Here is a 21,155-nt window from a genome sequence, read left to right as displayed (position 1 = left end):
GCAACCATCAAAATGGCATGTATCATTTAAGTGATTACGAAATGACATTATGCTCAGTTTTGTAGTGGATTTGTTATCGTATTCTGTTAGTAGATTTTATTATAAGATTATTATAAGATCAGAACTATTCTAAACTAAAAAAACAATATGTATAGTATAAATATATGTATGGAGAAATTTATGATTATTGTTACTACATAATATATGTGTTGCGAGTAATTGCAGAAAAAAGTTGTAATTTGATCTAATTGATCTCAATTGCCAAGTTATAAAGGATATGTTCTTTCAAGATACGACTTGTCAGTAAATATGTGCAGATAGCTTTTACATTAATGTTCCTGTGATGTTAATCTGTTAATACTTATTTTATTTAAACTTACTTTCATGTAATACCAATTAATTTTTTTGCAACTTATACGTTCAAATGTGTACATACGTAATATATATTACATATAGTCAGAATAATTTTTTAAAAGATGTATATGCAAAAGATATTTATATAACTTTATAGTCTGCTCTCCATAAGAAATATTAATCATTTCTGCGATTTACAGTCAACCTATGATTTTCGGATCCATGAAAATAGACAGCCGTCTCTTCGCGCATTATTATCATAAATAAATAATCTTCAAATTTTTATGCAATAAGCACGTATAATAAATGCATTTCAGTCACATTTTTGTGCTATCAAAACGATCATTTTGTGTTTTTAAATCTATTTTTATATTATAAAATAACGGAATTTGAATAAGTCGCATTCATTGAACTAACAGATATATCAATTAATCGAGAATGCTTCGTCATTTATAGGTCCTGAAAAAAGTACAGGAGGAATTACTCGCATATGGAAACACGCAAATCAGCATCCTTGAGCTAAGCCATCGATCGAATGACTTTAAGAAAGTTATCGACGATGCACAGGCTACACTGCGAGACATCCTGTGAGTCAATTAAGAATCGAAGTCAAATCACTCGACATAAGCCGTTTATTTCAAAAGTGATTCCATTCATTGCAATATATTACAATAAAATATATAACGCGATAAACGTAATATATATAAATTTTTGCAAGACTCTTGATGTAAAACTTACAAAGTTCTTATCCCTAATTTTAATGTTCTCAAACATTCAAATCAAAGTTAATTTTTAAATAAAATAAAAAAAAATTAAATCTAAATTTTTTTACATTAGAGTTTATTAATATTACAAAATAAAAATAATATCATATTCATCATTGCAATATGAATTATATCTGGCCTTCTTGTCTATAATCTGTAGATTATATTCATTTTAATATATATATATGTATTATATATATATATATATATATATATATATATATATATATATATACTAGCTGACCCAGCGAACTTCGTACCGCCTAACCTCCTTCCCGCTCTCTCTCTCTCTCTCTCTCTCTCTCTCTCTCTCTCTCTCTCTCTCTCTCACCCCTCCCCCTCCCCCTCACCCCTCTCTCCCTCGCTCCCTCCCTGTATGTATTTTTTCTATGTATTTGGATATCTTTCTAGAAATAATTTTTTTTTTACGTGAAAAACGTTTTTTTTAATAGTTATTCTGCTATTCCGGAAAATTCTACCCCTATTTCATATACAATACTTTCAAAATCTGTCCAGCCGTTCTTGAGTTGTAAATGGTGTAACTAACCCGACTTTGTTTTATATATATATATATATATATATATATATATATATATATAATATAATCTATTATAGATTATATATATGTACAGTAGTGGCCAAAAGTTTCCGAACAGTCACAAAAATCTAAATGCATTAATTATTTTGAGAACAATTACTTCAACAGTCATACATGAGATATGCAAATGATAAAGACAAATTAATAATACGATATCATATTTTTTATTGGAGAAAAATATAAATAACAGGTTTTACAGTAAACACAGTAATTTGCCGGACAGTTCATTTATAATTGAAAAATTACAACAAATTTCATATTAACAAAATTTTCCATATTGAAAATGAAGTTTATTTCATTTTGTCGGTATTCCTTTCGAAGCAATCTGCTGCACACCGACGAGACATAGACTACTTTTACACGGCGGCTATAATTCGGTTTAATAACTACCGTATACTATCCAATCAAAAATTTTTCTTCTTTTGATCATAATGATTGTTTAAAAAAAAACTTTTTTTCGATACTTAAAATCTAATTTCTAGTGTGTATAGGTATATGTATATGTATATATATATATATATATATATATATATATATATATATATATATATATATATATATATATATATATATATTCAAATGTTTAAAATATGAAATGGCTTCTATTTAAGTGGTCATTATGATAAAAAGAAAAAATTTGGATCGGTTAGTATGCGGTAGTTATAAAACCGGATTATAAGTCGCCGTGTGTGTAAACGTAGTCATAGATTCTATAAGACGGTTTATAAAGTCCAGTAATATGCTATTCTATTTTCAGTGACTCATACAAATCAGTTTTGTTGGAATGGCCCAGCACGTTTTAGTTCTTTTTAAAAGTTTTTATATTAAAGTCCGATGATTGCGCAGGCCACTTCATAACTTGAACATTGTTGCCAGGAGGAGCCAGTCTTCCAGTCTTTTACAAGTCTAGAACAATGTTTCGGGTCATTGTCATACTGAAGAATCCAATTTATAGGCATTTTTTCTGTAGCAAAATTAAACAAATTATTTTGCAGTATCTCTCGATACAGTAGTGAGTCCATTTTTCCATTAATTTGAACTAACGGACCGACGCCTTCAGCAGAGAAAATGTTCCACACCATAATATTGCCACCACCATGTTTGACTACAGATATTAGGTATCTGACATTATATCTTTTTCCTACAGGACGCTTTACATACTTTCTTACCGCTTCCAAAGAGATTCCTATCTAATTCTTGTTGTTTATATTCTTCTTTAATAAAAAATATGATATCGTTATATTATTAATTTGTCTTTATCATTTATATACCTATGTCATGTATGATCGTTGAAGTAATTGTCCTTAAAATAATTAATGCATTTAGATTTTTGTGACTGGAAACATTTGGCCACTATTGTATAGTCTGTATATAGAAGCTTTTCTCGTAAATTTTTTATTTTTACAAGTGATTTCTATTCTTTAAAGCAATATTCCTGACAACTATAAAACCCTGTTCATGCAAGGAGGCGGTACCGGACTTTTTGCGGCAATTCCTATGAATATTATGAATGGCACTGCGGATTATTTAATAACTGGTAAGAAATAATTTCTAAATGTTCAATAAAGTAGCAACATTGAGATTTTCTAGCCAAAAGGCATAAATTTGTTTAGGCTCGTGGTCTGCAAAAGCAGCAAAAGAAGCAGCTAAGTACGGAAAAGTGAACATGGTACTACCTAAAGTGACAAAATACACAGAAATTCCGGATTCTTCCACTTGGAACTTGGATGCAAATGCATCATATGTTTATTATTGTGCCAATGAAACTGTGCACGGTAAACAAAACACTTTGAAATTTTTTTTTGTCATATTATTTTAACATCACACTGATATATTTTAAATATGTTTCCAGGAATCGAATTTGATTATATCCCAGAAACAAATGGCATACCACTTGTTGCTGATATGTCTTCGAATATACTTACGAAACCTTTTGACGTGTCTAAAGTAGGTATAGGTATAGCATCCAAGCTAGCAATAAGCCTGTTTATTTTAGTGAAACTTCTTCTACAGTTCATCTTTTCTCTTTTTCTCTCCGTGAAAAGAAAAAGAGGAAAGATGAACCGTGCAAGAAGTTCAGCTAAAACGAACAGGCTTATAAAAAAATATGAGTATCTTAAGATATATTGATATGAATTGTGTTATGAATTGTTGTTTGCATCGGCATGTATGATTTCTTTTTATTACCTCACCTCGTCAATAATATTAAGAATTTTTGAAGTGATATACATATATTTGTGGTAACTTTTAATCTAGTGTTACTAAAACGGATTATAACAAATTCAGGTGTTATTTGGACATTATAGTGTTATTTTCACACATAACTGTTCTGTATCTAAGAAAATAAATAAAAGTTTAGAGTGATTTTGACAATTTTATTGATATAATACGGATTCAAGCACCCCAAATAGCATACTTAATTAAAATATTTCATAAATTTCATATTATGACTTAGATTAGCTGGAGTTTAGTAAATCTCATCTTGGTAATCATCGGTAACATATTTTCATTTTAGTAACACAAGATTAACTGTTCGCTCAAATACATTAATTATTATAAACATATATGTTTTCAGTTTGCAGTAATTTTTGCGGGTGCACAAAAAAACATTGGGCCAGCTGGTGTTACTTTAGTGATTGTACGAAATGACATGCTCGGTCGTGCTATGGATATATGTCCGACGATACTAAATTTTTCTATAATGGCGAATGATAATTCTCTGCACAATACTCCACCCGTCTTTCAGTAAGTGTCATTGATTACTGATGTCATAATTAATAACTGACTGAAGAATACACATAAATAACATTTTTTATAAGGCTATAAAAAATAGATCCTAAAAAAAATTAACGAAACATTCTACATTCCTATATCTAGAAGTTTATACATCTGGAAAAATTATGTAACAATTTTTTTTGTTTTTTTTTTTTTGCATCTTACAACTATTCCTAAAAAAATGATTTAAAAAATAATGCTCTATATATTGGTCATTCCATAAATAATGCGATACAAAAAAGAGCTTGATTTATTCTTTAATTCAAAATCGAAAAATGTTTATAGTCGGGGAATTAAAAATTTAAAATTAAAGGTTCTTGCACAATATATACCAGACAACAGGCAATAGGAACAGAATTTCCGATGCGTTGGATTTCTATTCTCCATTGCCTGTACCTGACCAATCTCGGCGGTGATTTGCTTTTATATAGCGCTTTTAGGCTACGGTCAACGTGACGTTCTTCATTGAAAGAAAAGAGAAGAGGAATGCTTCGAAGCATTCGTAGCGTCACGTTGACCGTAGCCTTAGTGACTAGTCAGGTACAGGCAATAGAAAATAAAAATCGAACGTGTCGCAAATTCTGTTCCTATTCCCTATTTCTATTGCCTGTTGCTTAGCATTGTGCAAAATTAAAATATATTTTAGATTAAAATTGAAATGTTAAATTTTATTTCAAAAATATCTATAAAGCCCGTATTACTTATGGGACAACCCAATACATGGCATTTAATTTTTTTATACTATATTTTTGTTTCTTGTAATGGAAATTCTTACAACTATTAATCTGTCGGAACTAATTTAGGATATATATGGTTGGTTTGGTATTTCGTTGGATCAAAGAGAATGGTGGAGTCAAAAGTATGCAAAACTTTGCGATCAAAAAGAGCAGCAAAATATACGATATCATTGATGGATCAGGAGGATTTTATATGTGCCCGATCAAGCCAGATGCACGTAGTAAAATGAATATTCCACTCAGAATAAGAAACGGTGATGAGGAATTAGAAAAGGAGTTCCTTTCTGGTGCTGCAGCTCGCGGTATGCTGCAGCTAAAGGGTCATAGGTCAGCAGAAAACCGCAATTATAACCACAGAAATTTTTTAATACAATTGCAACAGTCTAAAGTCTCAAATTATGTTTTTATCGATTCAGTTGAGTGCACAATATTTATAAAAAATAAAAATAATAATCTGATTATTTATATTTCAGTTTTTAATCAAAAGATATATAAATACAAAAAATATATTATAATAAAAAATAAATCATTTAAAATGTATTTAAAATTCTATCAAGAACTTAACGGAATAATAATTAAATAAAGTAATAGAATCTATGAGCCAAACTAGGTTTTGATGATCTAATTAAGGTTAAAATGTCTATTTCAATTGTATAATCAATACAATTCTTAGCATTAAATTGTACTACCACAACCTAGTTCAGCTCGTACCTCCTATTATCTTTATTTGATAAATGTATTTATTGCTTTGTATTATAGATATCGATCTACTTGATTATTTAAATTAATTCTACCAATATGTTTATTAAAAATATTTTTCCAAAATTGAAAACATTTAATGTAATAATAATAGAATAATCATAAAATAATATTAAAGTAACTATAATTTCTCTTTATATATACAGATCAGTGGGTGGAATACGTGCATCGTTATATAATGCAGTCACGGAAGAAGAAGCAGAAATATTGGCCAACTACATGAAATGGTTTTACAATAAACATTGCAAAAAGGCTGAAAAGTAACTTTGAAAAATGACAAAAAATTTGCTTGGCAAAAATTATTCAAAAATGTTACTTGTAAATATACATTTGTATTGGTTTTTATATACAATAATTTTCCGTATGTAAAGCGTTTTAGATTTGTTCATCTATATATCGCGTTACATTTAGAATCTTACCAACTATTAGATTTAGGACTTTTACTTACAACTTTCTTCAGAGCAAACCATGTGATGCAAACAAAATATCTAATTCTCTTTCTAAATTGGGATTAGTTTGACGACATCCATCTACAACAGCTTTTGCCCACTAGAACAAAGAAAGTTTTTTGAAATGCAATATTAATGCTATTTGTTTTATAGCTTCTATAGAACTTATGTCCTCATCGATAGAAATAGCTCACCTTAAAGTATTCTTTTACTCTTTCACTTGTCCAATCAATGGGAATGCCTTTTTCAAGATCTCTCAAATTATACAATTTATCAGCCAATTTTACTAATTTTGCTTCGCGAGATATATTAGGTGCATGTTCTATCTGCAATTGTTTACGTTTGGCTTTTGGCAATGTTTTGTCATCAGTTACTTCTCGAACCACCTGGGTAACTTTATATCCAAATTCTTTTTCAATTTCCTCAAATGTAGTATCAGTATCTTCCACGGTATCATGTAAGATTGCTGCTAGAATAACAACTGGTTCAAAAACCATACCCTCTTGGATTAAAATATTTGCTACTCCTAAAAAAAGAGTAAAAGTCAGTTACATATACCATAATGATGTTCCAAAAGTCACTTTCTTCTAAACACAAAGTGTTTTGGAATAACTTTCTCTTATCATAACGTTAAGTAAAAACTGATAATTTCTGTAACAATAATTTTCCACACTAGATATATGTTCCTAATAAAACAGCAAAAATTATTTTTGTCTATATAAGAATAATAATCTAAAAATAGTATTGAATTATTTACCTATTATTATCAAACTTACTTTTTAAATTCTTCAATCGTTCATCAATATTAAAATATAACAATTAAAAATACAAAATTAGTTTTATCGCTATAACATAGAAACTCAATAGAAGAAAGTTTGTATTTTTGGAACATCCTATATACATTAACATTAGGCCTGTTTGTTTAGCTAAACTTCTTGCACAGTTCATCTTTTCTCTTTTTCTTAAAAACATGAAAAGAAGAGAAAAGATGAACTGTGCAAAAAAGTTCAGCTAAAACAAACAGGCCTATAAAATTACTCAAACTAAACCTAAAGGATGGTTTATGTATGGTGTTTCATCGACATCCTTCCTTCTTTGATTTTGATGTTTTTCCGCAGCAAAACTAGCACATTTTATTACTTGTGACAACAATTCTTTTGTTAACTCCTTTATACATTTTTCGCAATGCACGTTTTCACTTTTAAAAGAATCGGCCCATCCTGCTTGAGCATTATTGCTGTCTTCCATAATAGTTTTGTCTTTATATATATCCAATATAATAATTCTACAAGTTCAATTCACATGTAAAAAAGATATAAGATTTTCTTTCTTCAAATCGAATGTTGCAGTATCAACATAACCTAAATTTAATTTTAATCTTCAACTAAATAAAGGCCTATAAATGTGAGAACAGGTTAATTTGTATTGTACACTGCTCACAGCCACTCGCCACTCACAGGCTGCGTTCGGGAAGCGCGCTATTAGCGCTATTGCATCATTCTATCTTTATCGCTCATCAGGTGTAAAACAAGGATAAAATAAGCAAATAGCACTAATAGCGTCTTCCCGAACGCACCCACAGTGTTGTAAGCAGACATCCTTTGATCATGGTGGTGATGGTGGATGTATTCTTCCGGCTGCGGTCCTTCTTCTTCTTCTTCGTATGTTTAATGGCCTTCAGGCAATACTGCCCCGAAAACGGCCAGGGCGCCAGGGCGAACCAATAGTCTTATGAGCCGTGAGGCGTGTCTTTTTCCAATTGCATTGACGCAAGTATGAGCCGTGAGGCGTGTATATTTTCAATTGCACTGACGCGAGTATGAGCCGTGAGGGTGCCATTACATGGAGCGCGGAAACGCGGAAACGCGGAAGCGCGGAAGACAAAATTTACTAGATTCCCGTCGATCCGTTCCGTCTGTTTTGAATGCCTTAATATTACATGGAGCATATTTTGAGCGGAAAAGCGGAACGGAGAATTATAAAATATTAATTTTTAACGGTATTTATTGATTAAAATGCTTGTATTCAATAGATAAGCTGAAAAGATAAGCATATTAATAAAAATTGCAATGAATTAAGTGAACACAATTTTAAGAAATGAATACAAATGTCTATTTGTCACTATACTGTTCCGCTTTTCCGCGCAAATTGTGCTCCATGTAATATAAGGAGAAACAAACTCGCGGAACGAACGCGTCAAAATCCGTTGTCAACGCGGATACAGTATACTCCATCAAATTTCGGAGCTGTTTAATCACATTGAAAAAAAAAGCTTTTACACATACTCTTCGATTACTTTATTATTTAATAAAAGTGGCAGTATAATATTATAGATCCAAACATCATGTTGATGGTTATTATGAAGTATATCTTATATGCAAGCCAGGGTACATACATAGGCTGCGTTAAGTACTGGCAGTGAATATCAAAACGCAGCCATACATACATACACGATAATAGCGGATTCCGCTTTTCCGTTCAAACGTGCGGGACTCAACTCGCGGAAACGCGGAATCTAGTTACTATTCTGTTCCGCGCTTCCGCGTTTCCGCGTTTCCGCGCTCCATGTAATGGCACCCTGTGAGGCGTGTATATTTTCAATTGCACTGACGCGAGTATGTGTAGTTGTGTGTGTATGTCCGCGGTGTCGGGAACTCGGATTAATGCCGTGGGTTTGTTAGGCCCAAGGAACTGCGCGGATCACTTCCCCCTGCGGCCCCGGCTGCGGTCCATTTGACGCTACAAATGCTTCGAAGCATTCCTCTTCTCTTTTCTTTCAATGAAGAAAGAAGAAGAAGAAGAACGCTCCAAAGTATTTGTAGCGTCAAGTGGACCGCAACCTCCACCATGCCTTTGATCACGCAGATTTGCTTGCGCATCTCAAACGGCCATGTTTTTGGAATGCACCAATCCCGATCAAAGTAAAGAACCCTATAGTTTAGGGCATGACCACTCTCATCTTTCTCTCTGGTTCTACTTCCGGTTTCTATTCTATGTAATTTTACGTCTTATATGGATTGCAAAGATACTCCGAACTCCGACGTGAGCTGTTATATCAAAATGTGCTAATTAAAAAAGATTTTTTAAAGTCATGAATTACTGTTCATCCTTTTACGCACAACTATTTTTACGGTATGAAAATTGCACTGCTATAAATATATTTTAATGTGCCATAACAAAAATTCATATATTTATTTATATAAAGACCTTCTGACACTAATGTAGAGGTTAGATTCCGAATTAAAACATTTTTTGAAGCAAATTTTACTATTTTAACTAATCAAACACATTGTAATCTTCTCGGAATGTTTAGTTGTCGAATGCGCGCTTTATTTATATTGGAAAAAATTAAATATGATTTGATGCGAAATTTATATATGCTTGGTATATATACATCTTGGTGCAACATTTTCTGAAAGAAAGCTTGTATATTATTAATTAATTTATCAGTTTAGCAGTTATAGTAATTATTTTTGAATTTAAAATTTAAAATATTTTAAATAAATATTTTTAATTTTGTTTGTAGTAACGTTACAATGAAATTTTTAATTTAGAAATACACACACACACACAAAATAGTTTGGATATAAATAAATTTTTTTACTTTATCCATATTTATGTCATTTTACACTTCTAAAGAAAAACACATTAACAATATAAATAAGCGATATAGGTACTTTATTATAATAGAATTTTATGTTAATGACAATATTATAAATTGTTTTAGCAATTTTGGATACCAAAAGACATTGAAATAATTATATCATAGAGTTACTCTACGGATACATCAATGACTAAAGAGAAAAAGGTTGCATTATTGCATTTATAAATTTTATATATGTTGCTTGTTTTATTTATTTTTATATATGTATATTTGCTGAATGTTTCAAAATTATCAAATCACTGTTTTCTATATATATATATATATATATATATATATATATATATATAATGTTCTCTTAATAAAAATAATGTAATGTCACCTGCTTTTTAGTAAATTATTCACTACATTCACACATCATCATTATTAATCAGGTTCAATATTTTTCAAAAACTTTTACTTTTAAGAAAAGAAATATAAATTTTAGATCAATCACATGAATAAAAAATTATGAAAAAAGAAAGAATGAACGAAATGTCCTATATAAGATAATTATCTAATTCAAAATTTAAAATTGGAATTTATGATTATTATTACTAGTATATTCCAATCTTGTTGTATCTGTGATAGTATTATAATTGTTGTAGCTTTTACATGATTTTTATTTTAGCAATTTTAGTGTGCTATGATAGTGCATACGTTGAGATATAAAAGTTATTGATATGAATATTTTAACACGTACACAGAAAGGAGGATTGTTATTTATTTTATTATAACTTTATTAACGCTGATAACAGTCACAATATTATTTTATACAATCAACATGTAGATATATTCTCTTTCATTGTTCTCTTTCAATGTTTTATATATTTAAAAAATTAATAAAAATTTTATAGAAATATATATAATGAAAAAAATTATACATATTATATTATATTATATTATATTATATTATATTATATTTTGTTTGAACCATATGATATATAGAGTGATTCAGGTATCTGGAATAAGCTATAACTCTTTTCCGAATAAAAATAGAAGAATGATAGAAGAAGATGTTATACTATTCTACTGATATGTATAATTTTATGATTTCTATGGTGATATAATCTATTGTATTTTTTTCAAGATTGCCCCATTGGCCCCATTGTATCTATGTAATCAAATTGTATGACTTTTTAAATATAATTATAAACTTGTTTTAAGCAAATTAATCTTCTCATTATTCTATGTATGAAAATAATAAAAAGTATGAAAGTAATAGAATGTATGAAATAAGGCAATCAAGAAGTCAATATTTTATATCTTATTTGTATTTCAATATCTCACCTATTATCTGGTATTTCTTACTTTAATACTTTTGTATCTAAATTAATGAGAAAAGCGTCATATGGAATGATAGATCATACTAGACACAATACCACATTTTCCTCTATTATTTTGTTTTATCTTTATTTGGATAAGAATTATATTCTAATATATATTCTAAAATATATTAGAAAATATATCAATAACATATAATCAAATATATATATATATATATATATATATATATATATATATGTAAATACATAATATAAATTTATGTGCGTATATGTATGTACACAGAGATATATCCTATAATTGTTTGATATGAAGTAAATGATATGATCCTTATTGTTACACTTCTTTTGATGTTATCAGTACATTTATCAAATACTGATATAAAAGTTGAACATTAGAAAATATTTAATTCCTGCTTTTTATGATTTCAGTTGATCCCGCATGCTGTGCACTGTGTACCAACGTACTGTCTATCCACAACACCTGCACCGTACTTTTTTATTATTTTTGCCAAATATATATCATTCATAATAGAAATATAAATATGGCTGCCTATATCAATCGTGCAATGGTACAATCGTCCATGATTGGAGGGGACAGCCAGCTTCGATCAGATGTTAGAAATGATAATTCTCCTCTACAGATCTTTGTTAAGGCAAAGAAAAGGATAAATGACATATTTGTGGATATAGAAAAATATGTGGAAGAAACAGTGGATTTTATGACATGTAAGTAAACAAATAAAGCAAATGTGTATATAATACGTGTATATAATCGTAATATATTAATTTATTTAATTAGATTGCTAATTAATTATCTAACTTTATAACAGCATTACAAAATGATCGGGATATTGTAACGGTGGAAGAAGCAGTAAAGGTCAAAGCTTATATAGACAAAATACGAGCAATAAAAGATGTTCTTAAAAGAGATCACATGAAAGTTGCCTTTTTTGGCAGGTGAGCAATTATATTAAACGATATTTCTATTTAATTGTACTTGTAATTATTTATTTTATACATACAAAATATAATTTTACTATTTTTATTATAAAATACATATTAAAATGGGAATAAATTTTTCTTCTATAAATTAGAATGTCATTTGGCTTGTTAAATTAATTGAATAGAAAATTAAGATCGTTATGATACAATAAAATTAGAATAAAATGTTATTTACAGTCCGAGCTTACAATTAGATCTTAGTAGCCTAATATTATTTCTATGTGTATATATATATATATATATATATATATACACATATTTTCCAACTTATCAAACTGCGCGCCTCGCAAAAATTAATTGATTTCTTTTGGTGTAACTTTAGACACAAAATAGAATTTGTACATACTTATAATATTTGGAAAAAAATAAATTAGAATATTGCCATAACTTATGCATCGGTCTTAAAATAGTTTATTCTATTTTCTATTTTGTATTTATATATTTTGGTATATTCCATACATTACTAACATATAATTTCTTTGTTTTTTAATGTTAAAATTGAAAATTATACAAAATATATTTTCTATTTATTTGTTACATAAAAAATTTCCAATTTTAGTTTGTTTTTCTTTAAGAAATAGTGCTAATTAGTAGATGAGAATTATAGAACACTATACAAATAGAGAATATAATTTATATTATATGTATTTGTATTTATTTGCAGAACAAGTAATGGAAAAAGTACTGTAATTAATGCCATGCTTCATGATAAAATTTTGCCAAGTGGTATAGGGCATACTACAAACTGTTTCTTACAAGTTGAAGGTTCAGATAATGGAGAATCATATCTTATTACGGAAGGATCCACTGAAAAACAACCAGTTCAATCTGTTGGGCAGTTAGGTCATGCTCTTTGTAAAGAAAAGTTATGTGAAAGCCATTTAGTAAGAATATTTTGGCCAAAAGAGAAATGCTTATTGCTACGAGACGATGTAGTATTTGTTGATAGTCCAGGAGTAGATGTAACTCCAAATCTTGATGAATGGATTGATAAACATTGTTTGGATGCAGATGTTTTTGTCTTAGTAGCAAATGCTGAATCCACTATAATGGTTACTGTAAGTATAATATATCTATTTATATCCAAGTTTATAACAAATATTTGAAATATAATTTATTACATAATCTATCAAATGCATAGTCTACATATCGGAAAGAAAAATTATTATTTTGGAGAAAAACTTCTATTTATTCGACAATATTTAACGTGCTATCTTTGTAGAACTTTATCTTATTTAAAAAAAAATTGAAAATCCTCCAAATTAATGAACTTTTTTTATATCTTCAAACTCTCGTTTATATAATCCAATATTTTCTTCTAATAATACATATATTTTAAACTACTACTGAGAGGTCTTAGTTAATTGATTCTATTTTTCTCTAGGAAAAAAACTTCTTTCATAAAGTTTCAACAAAATTATCAAAACCGAATATATTTATTTTAAATAATCGATGGGATGCCTCTGCCTCTGAACCCGAGTATTTTGATCAGGTATGTATTTATATACTGGCACTAATTATAAAAAATTAAACATCTTGTGAACAATTACAACATACTTTGTACAGAATTTATTGATATTTAACAAAACGGGAAGAAAAGAGGCTATAAGGGTCAAACGCGGTTCTTCTTGCGTAATGTCTCATTTATTCATCTTCTTGGATATAACTTCAAACGTTTCGGCTCAATTTCGAGCCATCCTCAGCGATAACAATGGTTAGCCCACGATCTCCAAACTAAATAGCAAGCTCATCGACTCGTGTTATTTGTACCAAATGATCCTTATCTGTAAGATTTTGATGTATAAAATCAAAACTTAATTAACCCGAGACAGTGATTAACTTACCAAATGGCCAAAGAGAACGTGGGAATTAATAAATAATTGAAGTGACTTGTCGGTAGCATCGACATTTTAAAAGCGACGGACGGAATAAAAACATTTATTGATATTTGTAAGAAAATAAATATAATTAATAACTCTACTCGAAAATAATAAACATTTTCTAATAACTCTAATCTTTTAAATATTAAATAATAAAGTTTATCTTAATATTATATTGAACTTTCTATATTAAAATTACTATTGATTTATTTTCATAAAGTATTTGATAAATGACATATTTTATATTGTTTTAAATTGCTTTAATTAAATTATTTGACGTTATTAAAAGTTTTAAGTTTTTATCTTTATTTTATCTTATATACGGGAATATATATATATATTATATATATATATATTAAAAAAAATGTTATAAGAATATTTGGTAATTGTTTAGATGGGGGGGACTACCTTGGATGACCTTGATATTTTAGTATGTTGTCAAAGTCACCCTCCTGAGTGACCTTCAGAAGGTTTCAGCCCGCGCTCGTTATTCGTTAAAAAGTTATTAACAAAAAAAGTTTGGAAAATATAGCAGCTATTTTGAGTACTGGAAGGCATAAATGACTAATATATACATCGAAATAGTTCACGCATACACTTTCCATGCGAAACGAGATGCCATATGGGTTCGTGACCTTAACAACATACTAAAATATCAAGGTCATCCCCCCTATCTAAATAATTACCGAATATTTAAAAATTATTACATATTTTATTTTAATAAATTTTTATTTTTTAATAATTGTTTTTAAACAGTAATTTTTTTATTATTTTTCTATTGATATAATAATCTTTTGCTAAGTCAAATTCTACTTTAACTCTAATGGAATATAAAATATGTATAAAATACATATATAATATATGTAAAAGAAATACTAAAAAATGTACTAAACACAACATATATGTTAATAAAATTAGATCGTTATATATTTTAAAATATATTTTAAAATACTAAAATAGATATTAAAATGACTGTGTATAAAAGCACTATAACACAAACAAAAATCAAAAATTTTTAAAAGAATTAAAATAATAATTAATAAATATAAAAATGTAAGTAACACACCCCTTGAATGAGCCAATAACTGTTTATACTTAAATGAAATATTAATGCAATATTAAATTTTTTAATTAACAATGTAATATTAAATATTTTATGTTTATACATATATTTTTTCATTTTGTGAGTAAAAATTAAGTTTCTACAATTAAAAAAATTGAGTCTATAATAATATCATAATCTAATGAATTTAGTAATATTCTTTATTCTTTAGCTGGCCAAAGAACAAAAGGAGGTAAGTTTATTTATATCATGGGAGTTGCAATTTATCCACAAATGACATTTATTAAATCTACTTTAAACAATTCATAATTTATGTCAGATTTCAGGATAAAATATTATTTGTAATATTATTTTTATATATATGTATAAAATATTATTTGTGGTATTATTTTTATGTATGTATTTTAATATACAGGGTGATTCAGCTGAGTTTTACGATTTGTTGGCTCTAATTTTTATTCCTTTGACATAAAGGTAATTACTTCTAAGATATAAACTTATCTTAAGGATATATTTTATCTGATAAAGTTTCAAGGTTATCTGAAGGTTAGATCGAATAAAAACTTGTTTTATTACAGTTGATGAAGAGTCATAGAAGTCATGATTGTAATAATCGGAGGTCATTTCAAGTTCAAAAAGTTGATTGATTTGATTCAATGAAAAATGGTGGAGAAAGCTTTCTCTTAATCTTTTTTTTGACAAAACAGCTAATGTCATATGAAGGTTGAAAGCCGAACCGTCTTTAGCCCATTCTACAATAGCCGTAAAAGTATGCGTTGAGACGTAAGCAGTAAGCTATTGACTAATGGGATTTTTACAATCCAAGAATGATCGACTGTAGTTGGTCAATTTTTACTGCTTACGTCTTAACGCATACTTTTACGGCTATTGTAGAATCGGCTTCTGAGCAATTTTTATGAGTTCTTGTCTCTATTTTTACTCTATTTGACTTCAAATGATCTTGAAACTTTATCAGATAAAATCTACTGTCATAATAAGTTCATATCTCAGATATAACTGTCCTCATGTGAAAATAGTCAAAGAAACAAAAATCAGAGCCAAAACAAATCATAAAATTTAGCTAAGAAAGATCATTCTATATTGTATGTACAAATAAATAAATATATATATATATATATACACACACACATACATTTTAATATTTTATGATATAAATACGTTATATCATAATTCATTTCATTATATATCAATCATTTTTGGTTGATGTGGAAAGCAAAAGCGGATTGAAAGAGAACTCTCAGAACTGTAGAAACTTAATATATCGCACCTCGAGAAGAATACTGTCACAAATAAAAAAACTTTGATTTTGAGTTAAAGCCAAAAGTATGCCTAAAATGTTATCTACACGTGTTAAAATAGTATTATAAGTTTATATGCAAAGTTTGCTGCGCAGTTGTGATAGTATATATTCTTCTCGGAGAGCGATATGTTATAATAAGAAAAAGGAAAATAGATGCTTTGTTATATACATATAATATTTCAGATATTTACTTTTAATTGCAATATCTATTTCTATTACACTAAAAACAAATGCTATGCACCTGCAGCATGAATTTATTAGCAAGAAGCTAATATATCATAATAATATTTATAATAAAATAAGAATTTTCAAAATTATAAAGATAATATGTTACTTATCAAAGAAAGAATTGTTTTATTTGATTTATGTGTTGCTATTTATGTTAATAATATGTCGGCAAAATTCAATATGCTTACATCAGGATTGAATTGTGAGTTGTAATACAAATTTTATTTATTTATATATTTTTTTTTATGTGTAGGTAAGGGCACAACATCAAGAACGTGCTGTCGACTTTTTATCCAGGGAGTTAAAAGTCTACAGTCCAAAAGATGCTGAAGAACGTGTTTTTTTTATTTCCGCAAAAGAAACTCTTCAAGCTCGTATGCAAGAACAACGTGGACAACCTGCTCATAGTAATGTGTTTCGAGCGTACTATCTATACTTTTATAATTTTGAAAGTCATTTTTAATATAAACTAATTTATATTATTCAATATATACAGATGGTGCGCTGGCAGACGGTTTCCAAAATCGATATTTTGAATTTCAAGATTTTGAAAGGAAATTTGAAGAATGTATCTCAAAGTCTGCAGTAAAAACTAAATTTGAACAACACTCTCAGCGTGGGAAACATATTGCAACGTAAGAAAGTGAAAGAAATTGATACATAATTCTTTTCAAATCTCATAATTGATGAGGAAGGAGGAAGAGGAAGGAAGAAGTATTCTGCAGTCATTTATATTTATAAAAAATATAAACATTTGTTTTTATCATTTGTTGTAGGGAAATACGTCAAGCGTTGGACGAAATTTTAGAACGAACACAAAAAATGCGAAGTGAACAGTTAAATGTCAAAAAAGAGGTCCACGATAAATTGAATTTCACAGAGCAACAGTTGATGCTGTTAACTCAAGAAATGAAGGATAAAATTCATCATATGGTAGAAGATGTAGAGCAAAAGGTTTCTAAAGCTTTAAGCGAAGAAATTCGGCGACTAGCCGTTTTAATAGATGAATTTAGTGTACCGTTTCACCCTGAACCACTCGTTTTAAATGTATATAAACGGGAGCTTCATACACATGTAGAAAATGGCTTAGGTGATTTTCGATTACATATTTTGTGATTTGATATGAAGACGTAGCTGAAGAGCTCAAAAATGTTTTATATTCTATTGCAGGATCAAATTTACGAGCCAGACTCAGCACGGCTTTAGCATTGAACATGGAAAGCTCGCAGCGAGAAATGACCGAAAGAATGTCAAGCTTATTGCCCGAAAACAAAAGACAAATGTCGCTTAACATTTTACCACGACGGGAACCATTTGAGATATTTTATCGACTAAATTGTGACAATTTATGCGCAGACTTTCATGAAGATCTAGAATTTCGTTTTTCTTGGGGTTTTACAGCAATAATTAATAGATTCGCAGGAAGGCAGAGTCAGAGATTAGCTATTGCCAATTATCCGCAAGAGGTAAGATGTATTGTAGATTGTTGATGTATTTTGAATCAATTTTTTCTTTATGAAAATATAAAAACAGTCACTTATAAATTATAAGCGATTAATAGTGAAAATTAAGCTTTAGGAAAACAAATAATAAAATTGTCACAAGTATTTTTTAGTTAATTTAAAATAATTTTAATTTGATAGAAGTTTAATTTGAACTTTAATACGAAATATGTCTCAAAAAGATACAGAGAAACATTTATATTATACATTATATTGTACAAAGATGTGCATATGAAAATTTATAACAATCATGATTTTTCTTGACTTTTAGTTAAGATTTGACCAAGAATTTGCGGTTAAAGAAAATATACTTTTAGTAAAAGGCACTTTGTGTATAAAAATATTGCAACTGATAAATGGTTTTTATGTCACATTTTAAGTGTGAAAGAAATATAAAAATAATTATTTTTCCTGCAGATTCCGCCATGTATCACATCACCTGCAGATAGCATCGATTCTCTCAAATTTGTTTCAAGTACATCAAACTTTCCAGCAAGATCTGATGACTGGTCATTAGCTACTCGTATAGCAGTTGCATCTGTAACATCACAGGGTACAATGGGTGGTCTTATTGTTGCTGGTTTTGTATGTACAATTTTATTTACAATTTACTTTTACGCCCCTCATATGCAGAAAGAGAGAGAGAGAGATTGATTGATTGATTGATATATTAGAGAGAGAGAGAGAGAGAGAGAGAGAGAGAGAGAGAGAGAGAGAGAGAGAGAGAGAGAGAGAGAGTGGAGGTGGGAGAACGGAGGGAAGATAGAGACAATGTCTCATTTATATAACTTGAATACTTACTTTAAATATTTCGTGTTTTTGATGATGCTAGAAATATCAAATAAAAATTTTATTTGTTTCGAAATATTGTAATAAGCAAAATTTTGCTAAGAATCATATCTTTCGAGATTTTAAAGTCATTGACATTTTTTTAAATGAAACATATTTACATTATTATTGCGTTGTAATAACTGAAGACAAGATCCGGTAATTTACAATCAGGTACTTATGGTAATCTTTATGTGACTTATTTAAATATGAAAAATTGAGAAATATATGAGAATAGATGTAAATAATGAAATAACTTTAATAGATAGATTAGTGAAGAAAATTGATTGCAACAAATGTTCAAAATATGATGTTTATTAACTTCGATACATTTTAAACATTTGTGTATTATGCATGTGCAATATGGAGGAGAGGCCGGAGAGGGTTGTGAAAAAAAGATTTCACAAATAAGTGTTTCTTTTAGATGTTAAAAACAGTAGGCTGGAGATTAATTGCTATAACTGGTGCTATATATGGTGCTTTATATCTCTATGAACGTCTAACATGGACTAATAAAGCAAAGGAACGAGAATTTAAACGACAATATGTTTCACATGCTACCAAAAAGTTACGATTGATTGTGGATCTCACTTCTGCAAACTGCAGTCACCAAGTACAACAGTACGTTATAATATTATACGTTATAATATTTATTATAATATTTATACATCAATATTCTATAAAGATACGACAATGTACAAATGTGTGTAAGAAATAATGTTGCTTTGATTTCAGTTATTTTTGTGCTCTTTTTTTAACTATTTGATACTTTAAAATTAAAATGTATTATAATAGAATTTCAATTTTTTGTAAACTATATATGTATAATTAGTTATTTATGATGTAATATTTTTTTCTTTCAAAATGACTTTTCAAACTAACTTTCTCAATTGTCAAAATTTTTTTATATTACAAAACGATATATATACTTATTTTCAAAATTTCTTTTCTATAATAATGTTTGGTATGATTATATATAGGGAGCTCTCTAGCACATTTGCACGGCTCTGTCATTTGGTAGATGAAACAACATCCGAAATGGATACCGAACTTAGAACTATAGCGAATACTTTAGCTATATTGGAAAAAGCAGCAGCTAAGGCAAAGCATCTTCGAAACGAGGCCAACTTTTTAATAAATGAGCTTGATACATTTGATGCAGCTTATCTGAAACCTTTGAATTAAGTGAACAATCTGTTTTGTACACATTTATGAATTTATTGAAATAGCGTAATAGCATTGATAGTGTAATAGTTTTGAAGGAATACTTATATGTGATGTAGTTGTTTAAATATCTGTAATATTTTGTTTTTAATCTACAAATAGTAATTAAATAACATCTTATGTGACAATTGAATGATAAACATTTATATGCATAGGTATAGATTTATATTCTCATCTTACAATTTAGTGTGGTTATCTAACCCTCTTATTACAGGAAAATCATGATTTTTATATTAGATAAATCAAAAAAAAGAAATGGACAGTCGTATTTAAATTTACGATAACAATATAAGACACAATCTGTTAAAACGTACTAAAGGATTGTTTCTACCTGATACAAACTCTAGTCTTACAATTAATGTACAGGAAAATAACTTCTTACAGTAAATCATGTCAAATAACTTATTTTTTGAAATACGTAGTAACTATTCTTTTTTAATAGAAAATTATAATAAATATAGTTGTTACACAAGAGAGATGAATTAAAAACAAATTTATATAATTCTTATATTTCTTACTTTCGAAAGCATTACAATATTACAAGTCATTAAATATTCTATCAAATTTTGTTTAATGAGGCTCCTATAAATCATACTTATTTTAGATTTATTACAGATGTATCAATCTTATTTAATTAAAATAATCAAGCAAATATATATGTATAAAACTTTATCTTTTTATGAGACTATATTTACTGAAGAATGTATGTAATTGTAAAACTATGAATAAATATGGTTAACTGTTA

At 28.4% G+C, this 21,155-nt stretch overlaps 4 protein-coding genes across 15 annotated transcripts in view; 2 read left to right on the top strand and 2 right to left on the bottom strand.

Moving 5' to 3' along the window:
* The window catches only part of LOC143906820 (pyruvate kinase), a 24,451-nt gene extending 17,995 nt beyond the window's left edge, over positions 1-6,456 (bottom strand). The window contains exon 1 of the mRNA XM_077423098.1: positions 6,436-6,456. The gene's annotated coding sequence lies outside the window, so the exon portion shown is untranslated. The remainder of the gene's footprint in view (positions 1-6,435) is intronic.
* Positions 1-6,917, top strand: part of LOC143906821 (phosphoserine aminotransferase) — a 7,687-nt gene extending 770 nt beyond the window's left edge. The window contains exons 2-8 of the mRNA XM_077423100.1: positions 811-941; positions 3,144-3,253; positions 3,330-3,491; positions 3,569-3,663; positions 4,292-4,461; positions 5,295-5,555; positions 6,134-6,917. Coding sequence (XP_077279226.1) covers positions 811-941; positions 3,144-3,253; positions 3,330-3,491; positions 3,569-3,663; positions 4,292-4,461; positions 5,295-5,555; positions 6,134-6,251 — 1,047 coding nt within the window. The 3' untranslated portion in view covers positions 6,252-6,917. The remainder of the gene's footprint in view (positions 1-810; positions 942-3,143; positions 3,254-3,329; positions 3,492-3,568; positions 3,664-4,291; positions 4,462-5,294; positions 5,556-6,133) is intronic.
* Mesh1 (Metazoan SpoT homolog-1) overlaps positions 1-8,151 on the bottom strand; it is a 20,588-nt gene extending 12,437 nt beyond the window's left edge. For 2 of the 6 annotated variants that reach the window (XM_077423103.1, XM_077423102.1), the window contains exons 1-3: positions 7,486-7,907; positions 6,631-6,962; positions 6,436-6,536 (exon numbers count right to left, since the gene is read on the bottom strand). In XM_077423103.1, the coding sequence (XP_077279229.1) occupies positions 6,444-6,536; positions 6,631-6,962; positions 7,486-7,684 (624 nt within the window). In that variant the 5' untranslated portion in view covers positions 7,685-7,907 and the 3' untranslated portion in view covers positions 6,436-6,443. The other 4 variants (XM_077423106.1, XM_077423104.1, XM_077423105.1 and 1 more) reach the window with 4 other exon arrangements.
* On the top strand, positions 8,070-21,155 carry Marf (Mitochondrial assembly regulatory factor). 7 transcript variants are annotated; one of them, XM_077423095.1, is made up of 14 exons: positions 9,420-9,568; positions 10,164-10,244; positions 12,004-12,088; positions 12,193-12,319; positions 13,029-13,422; positions 13,749-13,856; positions 15,519-15,539; positions 17,110-17,263; positions 17,353-17,491; positions 17,633-17,946; positions 18,027-18,322; positions 18,776-18,943; positions 19,611-19,807; positions 20,167-21,155. In XM_077423095.1, exons 2-14 carry the CDS (start codon positions 10,227-10,229, stop codon positions 20,369-20,371), a joined length of 2,226 nt encoding a protein of 741 aa, XP_077279221.1. In that variant the 5' UTR covers positions 9,420-9,568; positions 10,164-10,226; the 3' UTR covers positions 20,372-21,155. The 7 variants fall into 7 exon arrangements, with proteins under 7 accessions (XP_077279219.1, XP_077279220.1, XP_077279215.1 ...); XM_077423092.1 differs by having other exon boundaries at positions 9,441-9,568; positions 11,792-12,088; XM_077423093.1 differs by lacking the exons at positions 9,420-9,568; positions 10,164-10,244 and adding an exon at positions 8,070-8,209 and having other exon boundaries at positions 11,792-12,088.

The sequence above is a fragment of the Temnothorax americanus genome, unplaced genomic scaffold (genome assembly GCF_048541705.1).
Source record: "Temnothorax americanus isolate GAGA-0224 unplaced genomic scaffold, ASM4854170v1 Scaffold76, whole genome shotgun sequence".
NCBI lineage: Eukaryota > Metazoa > Arthropoda > Insecta > Hymenoptera > Formicidae > Temnothorax > Temnothorax americanus.
Note: the sequence above shows the minus strand (reverse complement) of the source record. Positions and strands in the feature narration are given on the sequence as shown.

Bases quoted from the DNA above. Each gene is read 5' to 3' on its own strand.
- Marf (XM_077423089.1), top strand. From the start codon at position 9,327: ATGTTTTTGGAATGCACCAATCCCGATCAAA. The intron at 9,358-11,791 runs GTAAAGAACCCT...TTATGATTTCAG, and splicing joins ATGCACCAATCCCGATCAAA to TTGATCCCGCATGCTGTGCA. The intron at 18,944-19,610 runs GTATGTACAATT...TGTTTCTTTTAG, and splicing joins GTCTTATTGTTGCTGGTTTT to ATGTTAAAAACAGTAGGCTG.